General features: G+C 48.5%; 1 protein-coding gene across 1 annotated transcript; it reads left to right on the top strand.

Moving 5' to 3' along the window:
• The first annotated feature begins 759 nt into the window (after positions 1-759).
• ZNF16 (zinc finger protein 16) lies at positions 760-15,185 on the top strand. The gene is given in 4 exon segments (XM_061438387.1): positions 760-899; positions 3,427-3,531; positions 3,533-3,632; positions 13,070-15,185. Coding segments are annotated over 4 exon segments (2,016 nt in total). The 5' UTR covers positions 760-848; the 3' UTR covers positions 14,830-15,185.
• Positions 15,186-19,556: the final 4,371 nt, after the last annotated feature.

The raw sequence follows: 19,556 nt of genomic DNA, 5'->3' as shown, positions 1-19,556 counted from the left end.
CCGACTCTTTGTGACCCCATGGTCTGCAGCACGCCAGGCCTCCCTGTCCAACACCAACTCCCGGAGTTTACTCAAACTCATGTCCATGGAGTCGGTGATGCCATCCAACCATCTCATCCTCTGTCGTCCCCTTCTCCTCCAAATAAAACTTAACTCATGGACTTCTCTGGTGGTCCGGTGGCTAAGTCTCTGCGGTCCCAATGAAGGGGGCCCAGGTTCGATCCCTGGTCAGGGAACTGGATCCCACATACTGCAACTAAGACCCAGCGCAGCCAAATAAAAATAAAGATAACAAAACAAAACTCACAACTCTCACCTGCGTGTCTTTTGTCAGCAAGGTCTAACTGTATGGTCAATTTATGTAGATGTTCCATGGATAGTCCCACAAAATGTGTATTATCTATGTAACTAATGAGCCTTTTGACACCTAGGCGATCATTTACTGATGGAGGGAATGTTCCTTCTCATGCAGCATGTTTTTATCAACCAAAACCTGTTTTGATTGCAGGTACCTGTGTATCTAAGTCCCTAGTCCTTCCTGCATTTATAATGGCTTGTTGCACCAACCCTGATCCGCGGGTCTCCCAGGGTTCCCAGCACCTCGCGGAGGCGTGGGGAGGGCTGGTCCCGGGTCAGGAGTGGAGCCGCCGAGTCACTTCTCCTCCCTCAGCCTAGAGCAGCCACATTGGGTAGGGCTGGCGGGTCCGCAAGCCGGAAGTTGAGGCGGGACTTCCGGAGCACCTCGAGGCCGAGCCGCCTGGGTATCTCTTCGTTGCGCTCTTCCCCGAGCAGCTCTAGGCGGCGGCTGTTCGCGCTGTGGCGTCTTCGAGTTGCTGATCGCTCTACCTATGACTCCGATGCACCGGCGGTGGGTGCTGGCCCCGGGAGGCCTGTCTCGGGTGCGCGTGGGGCCGTGGAATCGTGGGCGGCTTGCAGCCTCGGAGGGCCCCAGACGGGAGGGCGTGTGAGGGACGCCCTGTGGACGCTGCCCGACAGAGCCGAGCAATCCCTGCCCTGGAGCCGGGCGGCGGAACCGCTCAGCGAGGCAGCCGCAGAGCGACCGGCAGGTGTGCTGTGCTGTTCTGTCGCGCGTGGTTGGGGCGGAGGAAGGGCCTCAGGAATTGGTGCGAACGTTAGAGCTGTCCGGAGCCGGGGGAGAAATGAATGGGGTTGCCGCTTGACGCCCGATTCTGGCACATTCGGTGGTGGATTCGCCCTCCGGGTGGAGAGGGATCTCACGGGACGGGGACGGATTTATTCTCCCTCAGGGGAGTGGGACTGAGCATGGGTCAGGCCCATCCTGTGGCCGTCTGCCGTGGAGTAGTGGCTAGTAATCCTCACAGTTGTGTATTTACTTAGCACCAGGTTGAGCCTTTAGCCAGGAGAATCAGCTTCCAAGCTCATTGGTAGAATCCAACTCCTGAGGTTGCTTTTTCCTTGCTGACTGTCCTTATCTCCTGGAGACCCCACTCCTTGCACACACGATCCATGCATCCGAGTCAGCAATGGCTCGCGTGATTAGATTGGGTCCACCAGGTAATTCAGGCCTGTAGCCTTAATTTCCTCTGCAAAATCTCTCTTGCTGTATAGTTTAGGTCCCGGGGATTAGGATGTAGACATGGATGGGGAGGAGCATCCTGCTACCTCCTGGACAGGATCCCACAAATACTAAAGTGAGAAGAACAAGATGTAAAATGACATAGTTTGGTGTAACTTATAATAAAAAGACAAAGAAAAAATACTCATGCTTGCTTGTGTAAGCTTAGAGTAACCAGGATGGGCATGCTGGAAACTGGGAATGGGCACTATGGCAGGCTGGGGGATGTGTCACCTTATGTTCTCGTTAACCTTTTGAATTTTGAGCCATGTGACTGTGCCCCTGTTCAGAGGCAGTGATGATAACCTCAAGATTTTAAAATGAACTGAATAAATACTACAAAGGATGGACTCTCCCATGGGGAGAGAGAGAGTGAAGGTTCCCCCTGCTCTGTTCTGTTGCTGCATGGATGAGTGCCTTGAGTCAGTGTTCTCCCTGCTTATGCACCGTCTCTCCGAGCGGCCACGCCAGGTGAATCTTCCTGAGATGTTTCATTAATTCTGCCTCCCAGTGGAGAAATGCGGCTGGTGCCTCACTTTCCTCAGGTAGTCAAAGCCTTTTGCAGTCTGTGCACCCCCGCCTCCCCCAGGAACTGCCTCTGAGCTGTGTTCACACCTCTGTCCTGTCTCACCCCTGCCTTCTTCTGCCTTTCCAGCCAGGACCTGGTTGAAATGCCCACCTGCCCCAGGCTCTGCCCCTTCTCTGCTACCTGTGCCCAGCGCACCTGCCCGTCTCACTGATGCATTTGCTGTTACCTGTCTCCCACTGAAATCCGTGAGGGTGATGGTCACACTGTCCTCAGAATACCTTGACATGTAGTGGGTGTTTTGGAAACACTGAAAGCATGAGTCCAAGAGGAGAAAGTCAGTCCAAGGGTTGGGAGGCAGTGTCTGCCAACATTTCCTGCTTCGTCTTCATTACTGAAGGACAAAGGGGTCAGTGGTACCTGCTTATGGTGCGGTGTGAATCGGGGGCCGAGGGATGTTGCCCCCTCCTAGGTGGGATGCTGGCCAGGGCATGGTGCATATGCTCAGAGACAGGACAGTAGGGAGGGGGAGAAAATCAGTAACTTGTCCACATGCGGTCCCATCCTGTGCCTGATTGGGCATGCCTCCCTACTTGGAGATGCCAGTTAGAGCTGGAGATGAGGCCAGTCTTTAGAGTCTTCATGGGGTAAAGGATGTTGGTACCTCAGGACTGGACAGATTAGCCAGGGAATTTGATGTGGATGCAGAAGTGAATCCTGGGACACCAGCGTGAAGAGGGAGCTAAGGAGGAGTCTGAGAGGGAGCCAGCCACTGGTGCAGTGGGAGGACAGCCCAGGAGGGTGGGGTGGGGACAACCACTGCGGATGCTGCTGGGTGGCAGAACTCAGGCTGGCCAGTAGAGTGACACTGTGATGACTCCATGGGTCGGTGGTGAGGCTCCCCTGGCAGCCCGGCCTCTGAAGCTGCTGCTCCCTGTGAAGGTCAGTTGGTCCACTTTCAGGGCATTGTGTCAGGACCAGGGTGGCTCACAGCAGGTACAGGCGCCATGAGAGCTGCTTCCTCTTACCATGGCAATCTTGGGCCCTTCCGGGTGTATTCACAGGCACTGTGGGTCACCTTGCTCTGTGGTCAGTATCTCACCTGTGGCCCTGGCTTGTGAGTCTGTGTCTCCTTGGCTGGCTGACCTCCATTTGTTCCAGCATCAGAGAATGTGGTATCAATCATCAGGCCTTCCTGAGGTCTCAGGGTGAGGGGTGGAGGAAGTGACCCCTGCCTGGTGTGCCAGTGAACCGCTGGAGTTACCTCCTCTGCACACTCACCTGTGTCCTTGCTGGTCTCCAGGTCCCAGCCATGCCCAGCCTCAGAGTATGCTCTAAAGAGGCAGCAGTGGAGCTCTCAGTTCCTGGACCATCCCCTTGGACCCCTAGAGCCCAGGCCTGTGTGGAGTGATGCTCCTGCCGAGACCCACCCTGGATCTGCACTTCATGGTTCCCTCTGTTGTGGTGACGCTGAGCCAGGAGCCACCTCCCCTCACTATCAGCAGCCAGGTACTGGGTGTGCATTCCCCACTGATGCCCTTGTTCTGGGGAGACTTGGTCTACATTCCCCTGCACTTACCTCTGGAGGTGTCCTGTCAGCATTTGGGGCAGAATGCCTTGTGGACTTGCAGGGCCAAGGCTGGAGGTCACAGAGGAAGTTGGCCTGGCACCTGGGTGCCCTGGTGCCCTGAGCAGGACTCTGGTTTCTTCACCTGAAATAGAGGGTGTGACATGATGATCACCAGCTGAGCCCTGCCTAACTTCCTTGCCAGACTGGTGGTAGTCCTGCCCTCAGGTCTAATCCTAGTCCTCCAGGCCTTGGCCCTGTTCCCTCCTGGCTGCATTCACACTGCCCAGCTGCTCCCATCCCTGTTAGATTCCAGACAGTCCTTCGTGAAGACACCTCACCAAGTTGCCTCTTCTGTGGCCCTTTCAGCAGGGATCAGGAATTACTCACTGTTAGCTTTCCTTGCTGGGATCTGATGATGGCTGTTTTACAAGAATACACCTACATGGGAAGTATTATACTGAGGACATGTGGGCAGAGTATCGTGGGCAGACTCTGTGTGGCCGGAGAAGGTTGGGCTAAGGGCAGAGATGGTCATAGGTGTGTTGGAAGGATGAGATGGGTAGAGGATGAGAGGCATGATGGGGCCAAGAAGTGGCTCTGAGGGAAAAACTTGCTGTCAGATGACCAAGGGTGTGCCAAGCAGAGAATGGCGAGTTAGGTCAAGACCCTTGCTCCAGGTAAAACACAGGTTGATGGTAGCTCATGTTTTAAAAGCCACTGTATAGCAAAATAGTGGAATAGGCAGCTCCAGACACCCATTTCTTCACATAAACTATTAAACAAAAACAAGTAGAAGCTATCAGGACCAACATAGTCAGAAATCTAGAAAACAGGTTTACAGCAACCAAGCAAATGCTAAATCAAGAAAAAGGCAACTTAAAAAGGAAAGCTTCACAGATACTTCCTGGTTCAGCAGCATATTGAAAGTGAGCATCCTGTGTTCCTAGTGTGGGACCTGGTGCCTGCTTCCAGAGGGAGCAGAGCAGAACTTATTCAGAAACCACTTTGTTCTTCCCTGTGTGGGGTTGGAAAAAGAGTTGAATCAAAGTGTTTGTCTCTGTGTTGCCTAACTCAGAATTACTTGGTGGAAAGTGCTGGGCTCAAAACATAGAAACATGAACTGAACTTCCACAGGCACTTGGGACATCACTTAATAGTACAGTCAACTTCCTAAAGCCCAGGAGGGAAGGGCGGAGAAATGAGGACATTCAAAAGCACCCTCATATGTCAGGGAATTTAGAAAGCCATGTATAGAAACCCAAGATAGAAGGTATACTCAGAAAAGACCTATGAAGATTGTAGTGTCACCTCCAGCTGATCTCTGCGATCTGTGGAAGCCAGGAGCCACGCAGAGTAATAATTAGTGCTGAAGTAGTGTCCTAGTAGAGCACAGTAGATATTCTTAAATGTTCAGTTTTTAGCAAAAAAATCATAAAGAATACAAATAAGCAGAAAATACAGCTGGCCCATTCAGGGGAAAAAGATTAATTGACAGAAGTGTCCCTGAAAAAGCACAGATACTTAACAGATTATAAATAAACTGTCTTAAATGTGCTCAAAGATCTGAAAGAAACCATGGACAGGGAACTAAAATCTATGTATGAACGAACTGAAAAAGTCAGTAGAGATAGTTGTAAATATACAATTCACATTTTATTTATTATAAAGAGAAACAGAGTGGAAGTCCTAGAGCTGGGACTTCCTGGTGCTCCAGTGGTTAAGGCTCTGCTTCACACTGCATGGAGCACAGGTTCGATCCCTGGCCGGGGAACTAAGATCTCAGATACCTCGTGGTGCAGTCAAAATAAAGAAGTCCTGGAGGGAGAACTAAAGTAACTGAAGTGAAGAGTTTTCTGGAGGATTTCAATAGCAGGTTTGAGCAGGCTATAGAACTGGTGAACTTAAGTTACCCAGTCTGAGTAGCAGAAAGAAAAAAGTTGAAGAAAAGTGAACAGAGCCTAACAGACTCGTGGTGAAAGGTTGTTGCAGAGCTGTGAAAGACTCTGGGATTCTTGTCCTCTGGAGGAGAGGAATTCAATCTGCGGTCAGTGACAAGACTTGACTGCTCAGAGCTTTTGTGTAATAAAGATTTATTAAAGTATAAAAGAGATAGAGAAGGCTTCTGATATAGACATCAGAAGGGGGCAGAAAAAGTGCTCCCTTGCTAGTTTTTAGCAAGAAGTTATATACCTATTCAGATCAGATCAGATCAGTCACTCAGTCATGTCCGACTCTCCGCGACCCCGTGAATCGCAGCATGCCAGGCCTCCCTGTCCATCACCAACTCCCGGAGTTCACTCAGACTCACGTCCATCGAGTCAGTGATGCCATCCAGCCATCTCATCCTCTGTTGTCCCCTTCTCCTCCTGCCCCCAATCCCTCCCAGCATCAGAGTCTTCTCCAATGAGAATTAGCAAGTTGTTAAAAGGAAATGTCTGAAAACTCAGAGTGGCACCAGGCCCCTCACCGACAACATGCGTTTTGAGATAACATTGGCACAAGTGAGTCATCCTGGACCATAAAACAACTGACATGAATCTTGAAGAGAGGCAGATTTCCAAGCAAATACATAGTCTCATTCACATAGTTTAAGAGAACATTTCCGTGAGTAAAACATAGTGGTTTGTTGAGCCATTATCGGTTCTGAGTCTTAGGTGGAATCAACTTGAAGAAAGATAGAGTCTAAGGTAAATACATAGTTCATTAACATAGCTTAATGTTAAGAAAAACATTTCCATAAGAAAAACTCATTGGTTAGCTCAGGTTTGAGAAAAGTTAAGTTCAGGTGTCATCATGGCAACACAGAATTTTAAAAGAAACTTCCTTTTAATTTTGTATAGAGAAGAGAAAAAAATCTGACAATTGTAGTTTGTTTCCTCCTGCTGCTTAAGAGAGAGAGAAACAACGTCTGACACTTGCAGCCTATTTCCTCTGTTGGGGGCCCCTAGCCTTCCTGCCTGTTACCCTCTCAGTGGGATACTATTAAGGAAACCAGCACACACATGGGAGTCCAAGAAAGAGGTGAGAAAGAAAGGGGTGGAAAACATGTTAAATTTGATGAAAGATGCAAAAAAGCTTTGAACCTACATGTCTAGAAAGTTCAGCAAGCTCCCAGTAGGACAGAGTCAAAGAGATCCACACCAGGACTCATTATAATCAAACTTTTGGAGGATTGAATCTTGAAATCAACAAGAGAGAAGCAAACCATCTTGTATAAGGGATCCTCAATAAGACAAACAGCTAGTTTCTCATCAGCCCTTGGAGGTTGGAAGGCAGTGGGATGACATATTTAAACTGCTTAGAGAATGAAACTGCCAACTAAGAATTCTACATCTGGCAAAATTATCTTTCAGAGTAAAGACAAAGTTAAGGTATTCTTGGATAAACAAAAGCTCAGGGTGTTTATTACTAACAGACATGCCCTGTGAGAAGTGTCAGAGGAAGTGTTACAGGCTAAGAGGAAAGGGTATTAGGCAGGAGCTCAAAGCTATACAGAGAACCAAAGATCTCTGATAGAATTAACCACATAGGTTAGGATAAAAGCTAGTATTGTATTGGTTTATAACCTCACTTTTTATTTCCTATATGATTTAAAAGACATGTGTGAAATGATCATAAACCTATACTACTTAATATATAACATGTAAGGATACATTTGTGACTGCAACAACATAAAGGTAGCAACATATCTGTATAGGAGTGGAGTTTCTGTATGATGCTGTGGCTACTTTGGTTAACAGTTCAAACTTGATGGCTTTATTCTGAGGATTCAACATACAGCATGGTGACTGTAGTTAATAATGTATAGTGTACTTGTCAACTGCCAGGAGAGTTGATCTTGAAAGTTCTCACCACACACACACACACACACACACACACACAGTGGATACTGTGCAAGGTGATGGATATGTCAGTTAACCTTATGGTGGTCATCATTTGCATATATATGTGTATCAATTCATCCCATTGTGCACTTTAAACTTAATATGATGGACTTTCCTGGTGGTCCAGAAGTTAAGAATCCACCTGCCAATTCAGGGTCACAGATTCAATCCCTGCTGCAGGAGGATCCCACATGCCACAGTGCAGCTAAGCCTGTGTACCACAGCTACTGTGCCAGTGCTCCAGAACCCGTGAGCTGTAACTACTGAGGCCCATGTGCCCCTAGAGCCCATACTTTGCAACAAGAGAAGCCACCGCAATGAGAAGCCTGTGCACTGCAGCTAAAGAGTACCCTGCAACGAAAGAAAGATGATGCAAAGCAGTGAAGACCCAGCACAGCCCCAAACAAGTAAATTTCTTTATTAAATAAAAAGATACATGATGTTCTACGGCAATTTATTTCGATAAAGATGGGGCAGGGGACCAAAAAAGCTGAAGGGAGAGGGCCAGATTAGATTGTTTTAGGTGTTAGAATATTAATTATAATCGCCATGGTACACCTAAGAAAGTGTCTTTAAAATATACACAAAAGGAATACAGAAGAATATCAAATGGTATGCTACAAAAAATAAACTGAACACAAAGGAAGATAGTAATAGATCAAATGAGGAACACAAAGGTCAAAGACATTGAAAAGATTTAAGAAGCAAAGTGGTAGAAGTGAGTCCTTCTTTGTCAGTAATTAAATGTTAATGGTTTAAACTCTTGTCAACAGGCAGATATGTCAACAGGCAAATACAGAATGGATTTAAAAAAGTATGACCCAACTATATACTGTCTACAGGAGGCTTAGTTCAGGAGGCTTCCAAAGGAAAAACTAAGCTTAAAGTGAAAGGTGAAAAAGATATGTTCCATGCAAATAGTAACAAAAGAGACCTGGGGTTGCTAAACTAATATTGGACAAAGTAAACTATGTCAAACAACTGTACAAGAGAAAAGAAGGATATAATATATTGATAAATGAGTTAATTAATCAGGAAGATTGTTGTTCAGTCATTTAGTCATGTCTGACTTTTGCGACCCCATGTACTGCAGCCCGCCAGGCTTCCCTGTCCTTTACTGTCTCCCAGAGTTTGCTCAAACTCCTGTCTACTGAGTTGATGCCTTCCAACCATCTAATCTGTTGTCCCCTTCTCCTCATGCCCTCAGTCTTTCCCAGCATCAGGGTCTTTTCCAATGAGTCGACTCTTCACATCAGGTGGCCAAAGTATTGGAGCTTCAGCTTTCGCATCAGTCCTTCCAATGAATATGCAGGGTTGATTTCCTTTAGGATTGACTGGTTTGTTCTCCTTGCTGTCCAGGGGACTCTCAAGAGTCTTCTCCAGCACCACAGTTTGATATATATTGATAAACAAGTCAATTAATCAAAAAGATAGAGTAGTGATTAACATAAACACTGAAAAGAACCCAAAACATATGAAGCAGGCATAGATTTGAGGGAAGAAAGAGATGCTTCTACGGTAGCAGTTGGAGACTTTAATACCTCACTTCCAAAAGTCAAGAAAAACATCTAAACAGAAGTTTAGTAATGAAACAGGGAATTTGAGCAATACTATAATTAATAGACCTAAGAGACATAGATATACCCTCTGTCCAAGGGAGCAGATACAGTCTTCTTAAGTGCATATGAAACATTCTTCAATGTAGACCATATATTAGACTACAAAACCAGTCTCAATCAATGTGGAAATAATATAAAGTATCATCTCCAAGCAATAACTGCAGGAAAACTGGAAAATGCACAAATTTGTTGAAGTAAAACCACACACTCTTAACCAGTTGGTCGAAGAAGAAACCACAAGGGAAGTTAGAACATACGTACAGACAAATGAAAACAAAGCCACAAACTCCCAGAACTCACAGGATGCAGGGAAGCCCAGAGCGGAAATTTACAGCAGTCAATGCCTATATTGGGAGGAGGATAGATAGGCCTTACAGCAGTACCTAACTTGACATCCTAGGGGTCAGTGAGAAGAGTAAACGAAACCCAGAGCTGATGGAAGGAAATAATGAACATCGGAGCAGAAATAGAGACTGGAATAGCAATAACAGAATCAATGTATTTAAAAGTTTTTTTGAAATGATCAACAAATGACAAAAACAACACACTGAAAATCAAGTGAAAATGGGATGGGGACATTATTACCGACTATACAAAAGTAAAAAAGAGTAAAAAGCAGTTGCACACCAACAAATTAGATAACCTACATGAAAGAGCTAAATTCCTAAAAAGACAAATCACCAAGAGTGACTCAAGAATAGGTAGAAAGTAAGAACAGACTTATAACAATTAAAGATTGAATCTGTAACTTTTAAAACTAACAAACCAGGGCCAAATGGCATCACAAGACATTTAAAGAAGGATGTATGCTGTTTTGTCAAGCTTGCAAACTATACAAAAGGAAGGATAATCAAAGACACCACAGGAAAAGAAAATTATGCATTGAGACATTTTGTGGCTGTATATATAAAACCCTCAACAAAATGCTAGCAAACTGAATCCAGCAGCATTAATAAAAGTGTTATATCCCATGACCAAGTGGGATGTAACCCAGGAACACAAGAGTGGTGCAACATAAGAACCAATCAGTGTCATTTACCACATTAATCAAATGAAGGGGAAAAGCTAGAATCATCTCAATTGATGCAAAAAAAAAAAAAAAGTGTTTGACAAAACCAAATTCATTTTCATAATGAAAACACTGAGAACTCCATTCAAGGCAACCTCCTCAACACGATAAAGGGCATTCATGAAAAACCCACAGCTAACAGCTAACATCATGTACATTAGTGAAATATTAAAAGGTTTTCCCCATAAATCAGGAAAATATGCCTGCTTTCAACTCTGCTCTTCAGTACTGTATTGGAAGTTCTAACCAGAGCAATCAGGCCAGAAAAAAAAAAGGCATTCAAATTGGGAAGGAAGAAATAAAACTACCTCTGTTTGTATAAGGCACAATCCTGTATATATAATAGGAAATCCCAAAGAATCCATTAAAAACCTGCTAGAGCTAATATTAAATGAATTCAGTAGAATTGCAGAGTACAGGTCAGTACACATAATCAGTTGTGTTTCTATACACCAACAATGGTGGGAATGTAGAATGGTATAGCCATGGTGGAGTACAGTTTGGCAGTTCCTCAAAGTTTAAACCTAGCATTACCATGTGTGCATGCTCAGTCACTTCAGTTGTGTCTGACTCTTTGCAACCCTATGGAGTGTAGCCCACCAGGCTCCTCTGTCTGTGGGATTATCCAGGCAGGAATACTGGAGTGGGTTGCCATCCCCTCCTGTAGGGGATCTTCCCCACCCAAAGATTGAACACATGTCTCCTGCATTGGCAGGCGGGATTCTTTCCCACTGGCACCACCTGGGAAGCCCTGGCATTACCGTGTGATGCAGTAATTCCACTGTGGATACATACCCGCAGAATTCAAGGCAAATACCCGTCAAGTACACGTATGTCATATTCATAGCACTGTTCACAGTACTCAAGAGGTGTAAGCAACCCAGATGCCCCTCAGTGGACGGATGCAGAAACCAGATGTGTTGTGCCTGTACCGTGGAATATTATTCAGCCATAAGGGAGTGAAGCACTGGTACCTGCCGCAGTGACTGAACCTGCAGAACCATTAGGTTGAGAGGAAGAGTCCAGACATCAAAAGTTGTGTATCATGATTTCATTCACATGCAAGGTCAGGAATGAGGTAAATCCATGGAGACAAAATGCAGGTGGTGGTCACCAGGCGCTGGGGGCCAGGAGATATGGACTAATGCACTGGGGCTTTGAGGTGATGGAAATGAAATGTCTTGGAACAAGATACAGATTCTGATTGCACAACATTGTAAATGTACTAAATGCCACTGAAGTGTTCATTTAAAACAGTTATTTTGTTAACTCCACCTCAATACACATAACAGAGCCCCTGTGGGGATGGAGAGGGGTGGAGCCCCCAGCCGAGGCTGCGGTGCCGCTGGGGGCTTGTGTGGCGGGGCAGGTGCTGCTGAGTCTCTGCTGGGCCCCTCGACAGCCACAGCCACATGAGGACTTGTGAGCATGGCTCCAATGGGGCATTTTTCACAAACCTGGGAGCAGCTAATCATACAGGCCTCCATTGTTTCCTCTTGGGAAGTCTAACAGGTTTGCTGTGTGCTGGCTGGGCCAGTCGGTGCCACACTTGTGGGGGCAGTGTGGCAAACAAGTGCATTTGTTTACACATCTTTTCCTTCACCATTAAACCCAGTGTTTTTAATGAAAAATTTTCTTAAAGCATATTTTTGACTTTATATTTCCTTTCAAAAAAAAAAAGAACTTTCATTATTGTTTCCAGTAATTCTTATGTTGCAGAGAATTGTATCCAGTCTACCAAATAAAAAATGCCATTACCCTCACCCATAGGACTCACTCTTGTTTCCCGTCTCAGTAAAATCCTTCCAGGCCAATAGTCTCTCTGGCCCGCAAAGCAGTTCCCATTTCCACTCCCTCAGGAGCCACACCAATGATCTTGTCTCAGTTGGGTCAGCGAGCCATGCCCCACAGGCCAGATCCAACTCACCATTTGTTTATGACCTGCAAGCAAAGAACAGTTCAGTTTTTTAAGGATTGTAACAGAGCAGACCTTATGACAGAGACTGCAGCCACAGAGCCTAGAATGGGTCCTCTGTGACCTTTCATGGAAAAGCTATGTCCCTTCTTGTGCAACCAAGAGAGGGCGGGGCTCCCTGGGCCACCCTGTCCAGACCCTTGTTTCCTGCAGTGACCACCCTGTTTGTCCCTGAAGCCCTCACTGTGCGCCTATCACACATGGGAGCCCCGCGGGAGCCCCGCTGGTGCCCCACAGCTGGGGCCCTGGGGGAAGATGGTAGCCCACCTGCAGGTGTGATGACAGGCCTGCCTGATGGTCAGCGGGAGGGTGAAGCAGGTGGCCTCACTGTGTGCAGCCACACAGTCAGGCTCCACGGAGGGGGTCTTGGCACAGACTCTGTGCAGGGCCTTCCAGCTGGGCCATGAGTCAGGTGACCAGAATACAAACTGTCACCACCAGACACATGCACAGGGCAGTCAGGCTGAGCAGACGACACAGCTGGGTCTGCGTTGAGGAGAATAGAAGCCTCCAGGTGACGTGGGGAGACAAAATGCTGTTGGGGGAGATTCTAGAAATTTCAGTAGGCGAATGGAAATCATTCCTGAACCGACGGGCAGGTCAGAGGGCAACAGGCCCAAGGAGGCTGAGAGTACTGTGGGGTGCTCTTCACCCACCCACTCAGCACCCCTGCGTGGCTCCAGCCTTGGGATATGGAGCCCTGTTGGGAGCAATGGTCAGAGAAGTCATCTTCTGTGATGTATTTCAGCTGAGATGGGCTAAAGGGAAGGAGAGAGCATGAAGACCATTGGGGAGGGGGCGCCATGTGACTTTCTGTTTGTCATTTCAGGCTGGGACACCAGGACTAAGGGCCAGGAGTTTGTTCAGAAGGAAGAAGTTTCTGAGGACTTGGAATCACAGGTAGAAATATCAGACAGCTCTGGCAGTGATGCTCCCCAGACACCTGAGCTTGGAGGACTCCATGGTGGTGTAGAAGAAAGAGACTGGGGGGTCCCTGAGGATGAGAGGCAGATGCACCGCCCTCACCAGGAGGGAGCCTTCACTCTAGCACAGATGCTTCTCAGGAGCCCCTCAGGAGAGAGAGAGGTGGACTGTGATGACATCAAGAGCAGCTGCAGCCGGAGCCCAAGCCCAGTGGAGTGTCAGGGGCCTCCTGCAGAGGGGAGGCCCCATCCACTTGGCATACGGAGCCTGCCCTGCAGCCTGGACCTGCCCAGCTGCACAGGACTTCACGTGGCCGAAAGCCCATTCATATGCAGCGAGTGTGGGAAAACCTTCGAAGGAGACCCCGGTCTTACTCAGCATCAGACAGTGCACACTGGACACAAGTCCTTCATCTGTAACGAGTGTGGAAGGCTCTTCAGCACACACACAGGCTTCCTCCAGCACCAGCTTACCCACCATGGGGAGAAGCTGCATGTGTGTTCTGAGTGTGGGAAGGCCTTCTGCCAGAGCTCCAGCCTTAAAAAGCACCAGAAGTCCCATGTGAGCGAGAAGCCCTACGAATGCAGTGAGTGCGGGAAGACCTTCAGGCGCAGCTCCAACCTCATCCAGCACCAGAGAATCCACTCTGGCGAGAAGCCATACGTGTGTCATGCCTGTGGGAAGGCCTTCAGGCGCAGTTCCAACCTCGTCAAGCACCAGAGGGTCCACACAGGGGAGAAGCCCTTCGAGTGTACTGAGTGTGGGAGGGCCTTCAGCCAGAGCTCACACGTGAGGAAGCACCAGAGGGTCCATACTGGGGAGAGGCCTTACTCATGTAGCGAGTGTGGCAAGCCCTTCAGCCGGGTGTCCAACCTCATCAAACACCACAGGGTCCACACGGGGGAGAAGCCCTACAAGTGCAGTGAGTGTGGGAAGGCCTTCAGCCAGAGCTCGAGCCTCATCCAGCACCGGAGGATCCACACCGGGGAGAAGCCTCATGTGTGTGCTGTGTGTGGCAAGGCCTTCAGCTACAGCTCGGTGCTCCGAAAGCACCAGATCATCCACACGGGGGAGAAGCCGTATGAGTGCGGCGTCTGCGGGAAGGCCTTCAGCCACAGCTCCGCACTCGTGCAGCACCAGGGTGTGCACACGGGAGACAAGCCCTACGAGTGCCGCGAGTGTGGAAAGACCTTTGGCCGCAGCTCCAACCTCATCCTGCACCAGCGGGTCCACACGGGGGAGAAGCCCTATGAATGCACTGAGTGCGGGAAAACCTTCAGCCAGAGCTCAACTCTCATTCAGCATCAGAGGATCCACAATGGGTTGAAACCCCACGAGTGTAACCAGTGTGGCAAAGCCTTCAACCGGAGCTCCAACCTCATCCACCACCAGAAGGTCCACACTGGAGAGAAGCCCTACACCTGCGTCGAGTGTGGGAAGGGCTTCAGCCAGAGCTCGCACCTCATTCAGCACCAGATCATCCACACGGGCGAGAGGCCCTATCAGTGCAGTGAGTGTGGGAAGTCCTTCAGCCAGCGCTCCGTTCTCATCCAGCACCAGCGGATCCACACTGGGGTGAAGCCCTACGACTGCACGGCTTGTGGAAAAGCCTTCAGCCAGCGGTCAAAGTTGACCAAGCACCAGTTGATCCACACCAGGGAGTGAACCCCTCGCAGCTTCACCCTGACCCCCTGGCTGTGCCTCACTCTCCCTCCCCAGACTTGACGTGCTCTCGCTCACTCCGTCCACCCCACGGTCACCGCCCACGAGGCCACCGCCCACGAGGCCACCGTCCACAGACTGGGGACCGTCCTGTGGTCCTGCTCCTTCTCCCAAGTCCCATGCCATCACCCTTGTCTCCTGTGAGCTCATTTCTCTTTGTTGTTTGTTTTTCCAGTTTGTTATGAGACAGCTATACTTGTTAGAAGGGAAAGGATTATAGAGGCTGTGCACTCATCCATAGAGTTTATTACTGTTAAGGAACATAACCAAGAAAGTAAATGACATTTGCTTTGAGACAACCACAGACCTCCGTGTGCTCACTAGTCAAGGGACTGAGTCCTTTGTCAGTGGTTGTGGCTGGTATCTTTTCATAATGTCAGGTTGAGAGTTTTCAGGTCTGGTTGCTGTCAACCTCCCCACCCCCCCAATCCTACCTGGTAATGGAACTTGACCCTCCCTGCTTCCCGCTCTCCGTGGTGTCCATCTGCAGTCTGTGGTTATGTGTTCTTGCTCTGCGGTGGCTCAGGCCCTGTGGCCCCACTCAGGCTGCAGCACAATTGTACATGAGGCAGTTCCTGAGCTCTGGTCCTGGGCCTCACCCCCAGGGGCTGCTCTACATGCTCCTCCCTTCCTCTCCACATGCTCCTGGATCCATCATCAGACATTTACAGGGCACCTAGGTGCCCCTAAGAGGTGGGCATTGGCTCCTGACTCCCTGCATTGGGGAACTTAGCCCAGAAGCCACACTTCTGCCACCAGGGAGGGCCTGACCTGGGAATGTCCTGGAAGGATGGGGGACCCTTCCTGCACTGTTCCAGGAGGAAAGGAGGCAGTGGCTTGTAGTCATGAAGGGAAGGGAAGGTCTGGCTTCTGAGTTCTCAAGGAAGTAGAGGCAAGGCCAGCAGTTGCAAATGTGGAGGGAGAGGTGGTTTGAGGCTGAAGAGAAGAGAGGGTGGAGTGGTGACTCGGATGCGCAGGCAAGTCCATGGGCTTGCGTGGCATGGGCTGCCTAGCGTCTCCTCCAAGGCCCCATGAAGCAGCTGTCCCTGCTGCCCTGCAGAGGCCCTGTCATAGCCTCCCCTACACTTTGGGCGCCATCCCACCCCCTCTCCCCTGGCAACACCTAATGGGATACAGTTTCCAGACTTGGCCTCAGCCTGACAAGACTGCTCCTATTCTTACTGTAAGGCAGCTCCTCTGGCTTCACGCTCCTCCTCTGCCAGTCTGGCTTTGATTTATGATTCCTTTTTTCAGTAAGTATCTGTGTCCGCCTCTACTCCACTCTGTCGCTGATTGGCCGGCTTGCTGCTGGCCTGTGTTGCTCAGCCCTGCTGTACATGGTGCGCTGTCACATCCTCTGCTACGGAGTCGGAGACCCCTCCAACAAGAGGCTAAAATTGATGCAATACCAAATTTGTGCAAGACTCCTCCACGGAAGGGGCTTCAGCCACCTCCTGCTAGGCCTCCTGGAGTCTCTGGACCACTCATGATGGCACTCAGTTGTCCAAGGGCTTCTGATGCAAGAAACTGCCCTCTTTCCCCCATACAATATGCCACTAGAGCTGCAATTACTGAAACTGGACCTCCTGAGCCCATGACCCTCTGTACCCAGCTGCTCATTACGCTCTGGGTGACAGAAGCAGTACCCAACAAGCTTAGGGGCTGCTGAGCTGCCTTGGTGCAGGATGGAGCTGAACCTTGGCCTTTGGCCTGCTCCACCTGCATGAGGAATAGCCTCACCTATTCTCAGACCCTTTCCAGATGTCAGGCTGCTGGACCCTGTCCACCTGGGGAGCTCCAGGGTGGGATGAACTCGGGGGAACAGCAGTGGGAGTTCCAAGACTATAGGCAGAGAAGTGCCAACCGTCATGGAAGATGGAGCTCAGAGGGGAGCTGCTCCTCATTTTTAACCAGGACGACCCTGATACAGGGCCAGACTGGAGGGTCAGCATGACTGGCCAAACACCAGGCAGTTGTCTTAGCACCCAGTGACTTGACTCAAACAGCCTCATCTGTACATTTTTACAAATTGTGCTGTCACCTAAGAGTTGCACCTTTTGGCGTAAAAAGCTCCAGGAATCTCTTGCCTCACAGATGCCCCAAAATACCAGTCAAGGTCTCTAGATGGCTCTCCCTATACTTAGGCACAACACGAGGCCTCCCCTGCATGCCCTCATCCCCTCCGGAGTCACAAGTTTTACTGAGAGTGGCCAAGGCACCCTTGTCAGTTTCACCTGCTACAGGCTGCAGAGTCCACACAGCTCATTTAAAAAGCTCTGAATTAGCTGAGTGAAACATGGTGTGTCTCTCATCAAACATCAGGGTGAGTGGTGACTAGCAGGCTGGCACCTTGAGGCCTCGTCCTCCTCGTTTCGTGCCCACATCTGGAAAAGCAGAAAAGCCAGCCGGGTGCTCTGCCCTCTGATGCCAGCAGGAGACTGAAAGCATCCAGGCCCTCACCTGTGCCCAGGGACCATCCCTCCAGCCTCTCCTGCTGACCGCAGTAGAGGCCCAGGCTGCCGACCCTTCTTGCTCTCAAGCCACCTCGGACCTGTTCCAGAGGCCTTCTCTACCCTCCTCAGAGACCTCCTTTATGTCAATAATAAAGCTTTTCATACCTTCAAAAAACTAGAAGCCCTGCTTGGCCTCCACACCTTCTTCCACTCTGGTCTTTGGTTTATGGACGTCAAGTTCCTCTGTACTGTGACTTCTCCCTCAACTCCTTGTTCTAACAAAAGCCTGGCTGCCATGACTGCACAAGATTCCCAGAGCCCTCACCCCTTCCCACGTACCTCGAGAATTAGAGATCAGGAGGACAATCTCCTGGCTCCTGATTTCCACATCCATACACTTCTGCCTTCAGCCAATAATGCCAGCTCCGTGAGAACAACAGAAAAGCAGCCCTAACAGCTCAAAGCTGCCCTGCCTTAGAGCTCCCTGGGTGAAAAATGCCAGTTGGGGCCCCTAGGCCCAGGCTCCAGGTGGCTCTCTGGTAACAACTGTGCCATGATTTCCATGTGCTGGCAGAGTTCTGGGAGACTCCTCCATGGATCCCACAGCCCAGGCCTCACAGATGATGAATGTAGGGGAAAAACTGTCCCTTGACACCCATGGCCTCTCCATGCAAGGAGAAGCAGGGAGACTGGAGTGGTGTGTGAGACCAGAGCCAGGGGCCAGGACCATCCTGAAGTTTCCGTGGCTTTGGAGGCAACTCAGGTCTGAGTGGAGAACAGGGCCTTGATGGCTGAGGACAGTGCAGGCCACGCCAGAGCACCCAACCACGTAGGATGAGGTTGGTTCTTTCCCCTGGGGCTTGGCAGACACTGGCCCCTGGGCTTCCCTGGAAGTAACACAAAGGCATGGGGGGAGGTGGAGGTGGCCTGACTGCAGGTACTCTGTGAGGATTATTCTGTATGCAGGCTCTTCTGTGCTCATGGGCCAGACTGTGAATCTTCCAGACATCAGAACATTGACTGGGGAGACCACTGCCAACTGGAAATGTGATAGAAAGATGGCCTCAGATTCAGGGGAAAGGACCAATCTCATCCTATGTGGTAGCGGGGTAACAAGATAGCCTTTTGGAAAAAAGACAAAACTAGACTTACTCTTTGCATCTCTTAGCAGAATAAAGTCCAAATGGAACGGAGATTTAAACGTACAGAAACAAAACCAAATGAGTACTGGGTGAAAACATGGGTGGATTCCTCCAGAACTGGGAAGTTAGGGGAATTTTACTGTAGCTTGAAATCAAGCAACAATAAGGGAAAACAAATGATAAATTACACAGAAATAAAGTTTGCAGGACCAACACCTTTATATTCAAAATAAAAAGACAAATGGTGAACTGGAGGAAGTGTTTCCAACTTATGTTATACATAACACATATAAAATTAATGTACATAAGGTTATTTAAAATTAGGGGTTTCATTTTCAACAAATGGTGGTGTAACTATTGTATAACCATATGCCAACAAAGTGAATCTCAATCCTTGCCCCACACCATCTAAAGAATTTAACTCAAAATGTATCATCAACCAAAATGTACAGCAGAAACTTCTAAAAGAAAACATAAGAGAAAACCTACTGACCTTCACTTTGGTCAAGATTTATTAAATAAATAATCTTTGGTGAAGATTTATTAAATAGAACACAAAGAGCAGGAATTTTTGAGGAAGGAATTCAATGAGTAGGAACTCATCAAGATTTAGAACATTTGTTCCTCAAAATTAAAGGAAAAGGCAAAGCATAAACTGGGAGAAGATATTTGCAAAATATATATATCCAAAAAAGGACTTGTACTCCATGCTATAAAGAAGTCCTGGTGACTTCTCTGGTGGTTCAGTGGCTACAACTCCATGTTCCCAATGCAGGGGACCATGGTTTGACCCCTAGGTGGGGAACTAAGATACTGCAAACTGCAACTAAGCCTGTGAGTCAAAGCTACTGAGCTCACACACTAGAGAAGCCCGCACTGCAGCGAAGACACGGTGCAGCCAAAAATAAAATAATAATAAAATAATTTATTAAAAGTGAATTTGGAGTCTACTCTTTATACCATCTCTCTGGTATCATATCGATTGCTTATATAACTTGTCAGTTGCATCAAAAAAGACTGTAAGTGTTTGCAATTTTTAATCCTAGTGTTAAGAACAAAGTTTTTAAAAATCTGC

Source organism: Bos javanicus, chromosome 14 (assembly GCF_032452875.1).
Source record: "Bos javanicus breed banteng chromosome 14, ARS-OSU_banteng_1.0, whole genome shotgun sequence".
Classification (NCBI taxonomy): Eukaryota; Metazoa; Chordata; class Mammalia; order Artiodactyla; family Bovidae; genus Bos; species Bos javanicus.
The sequence above is the reverse complement of the archived record's forward strand: the minus strand, read 5'-3'. Positions and strand labels throughout refer to the sequence as shown.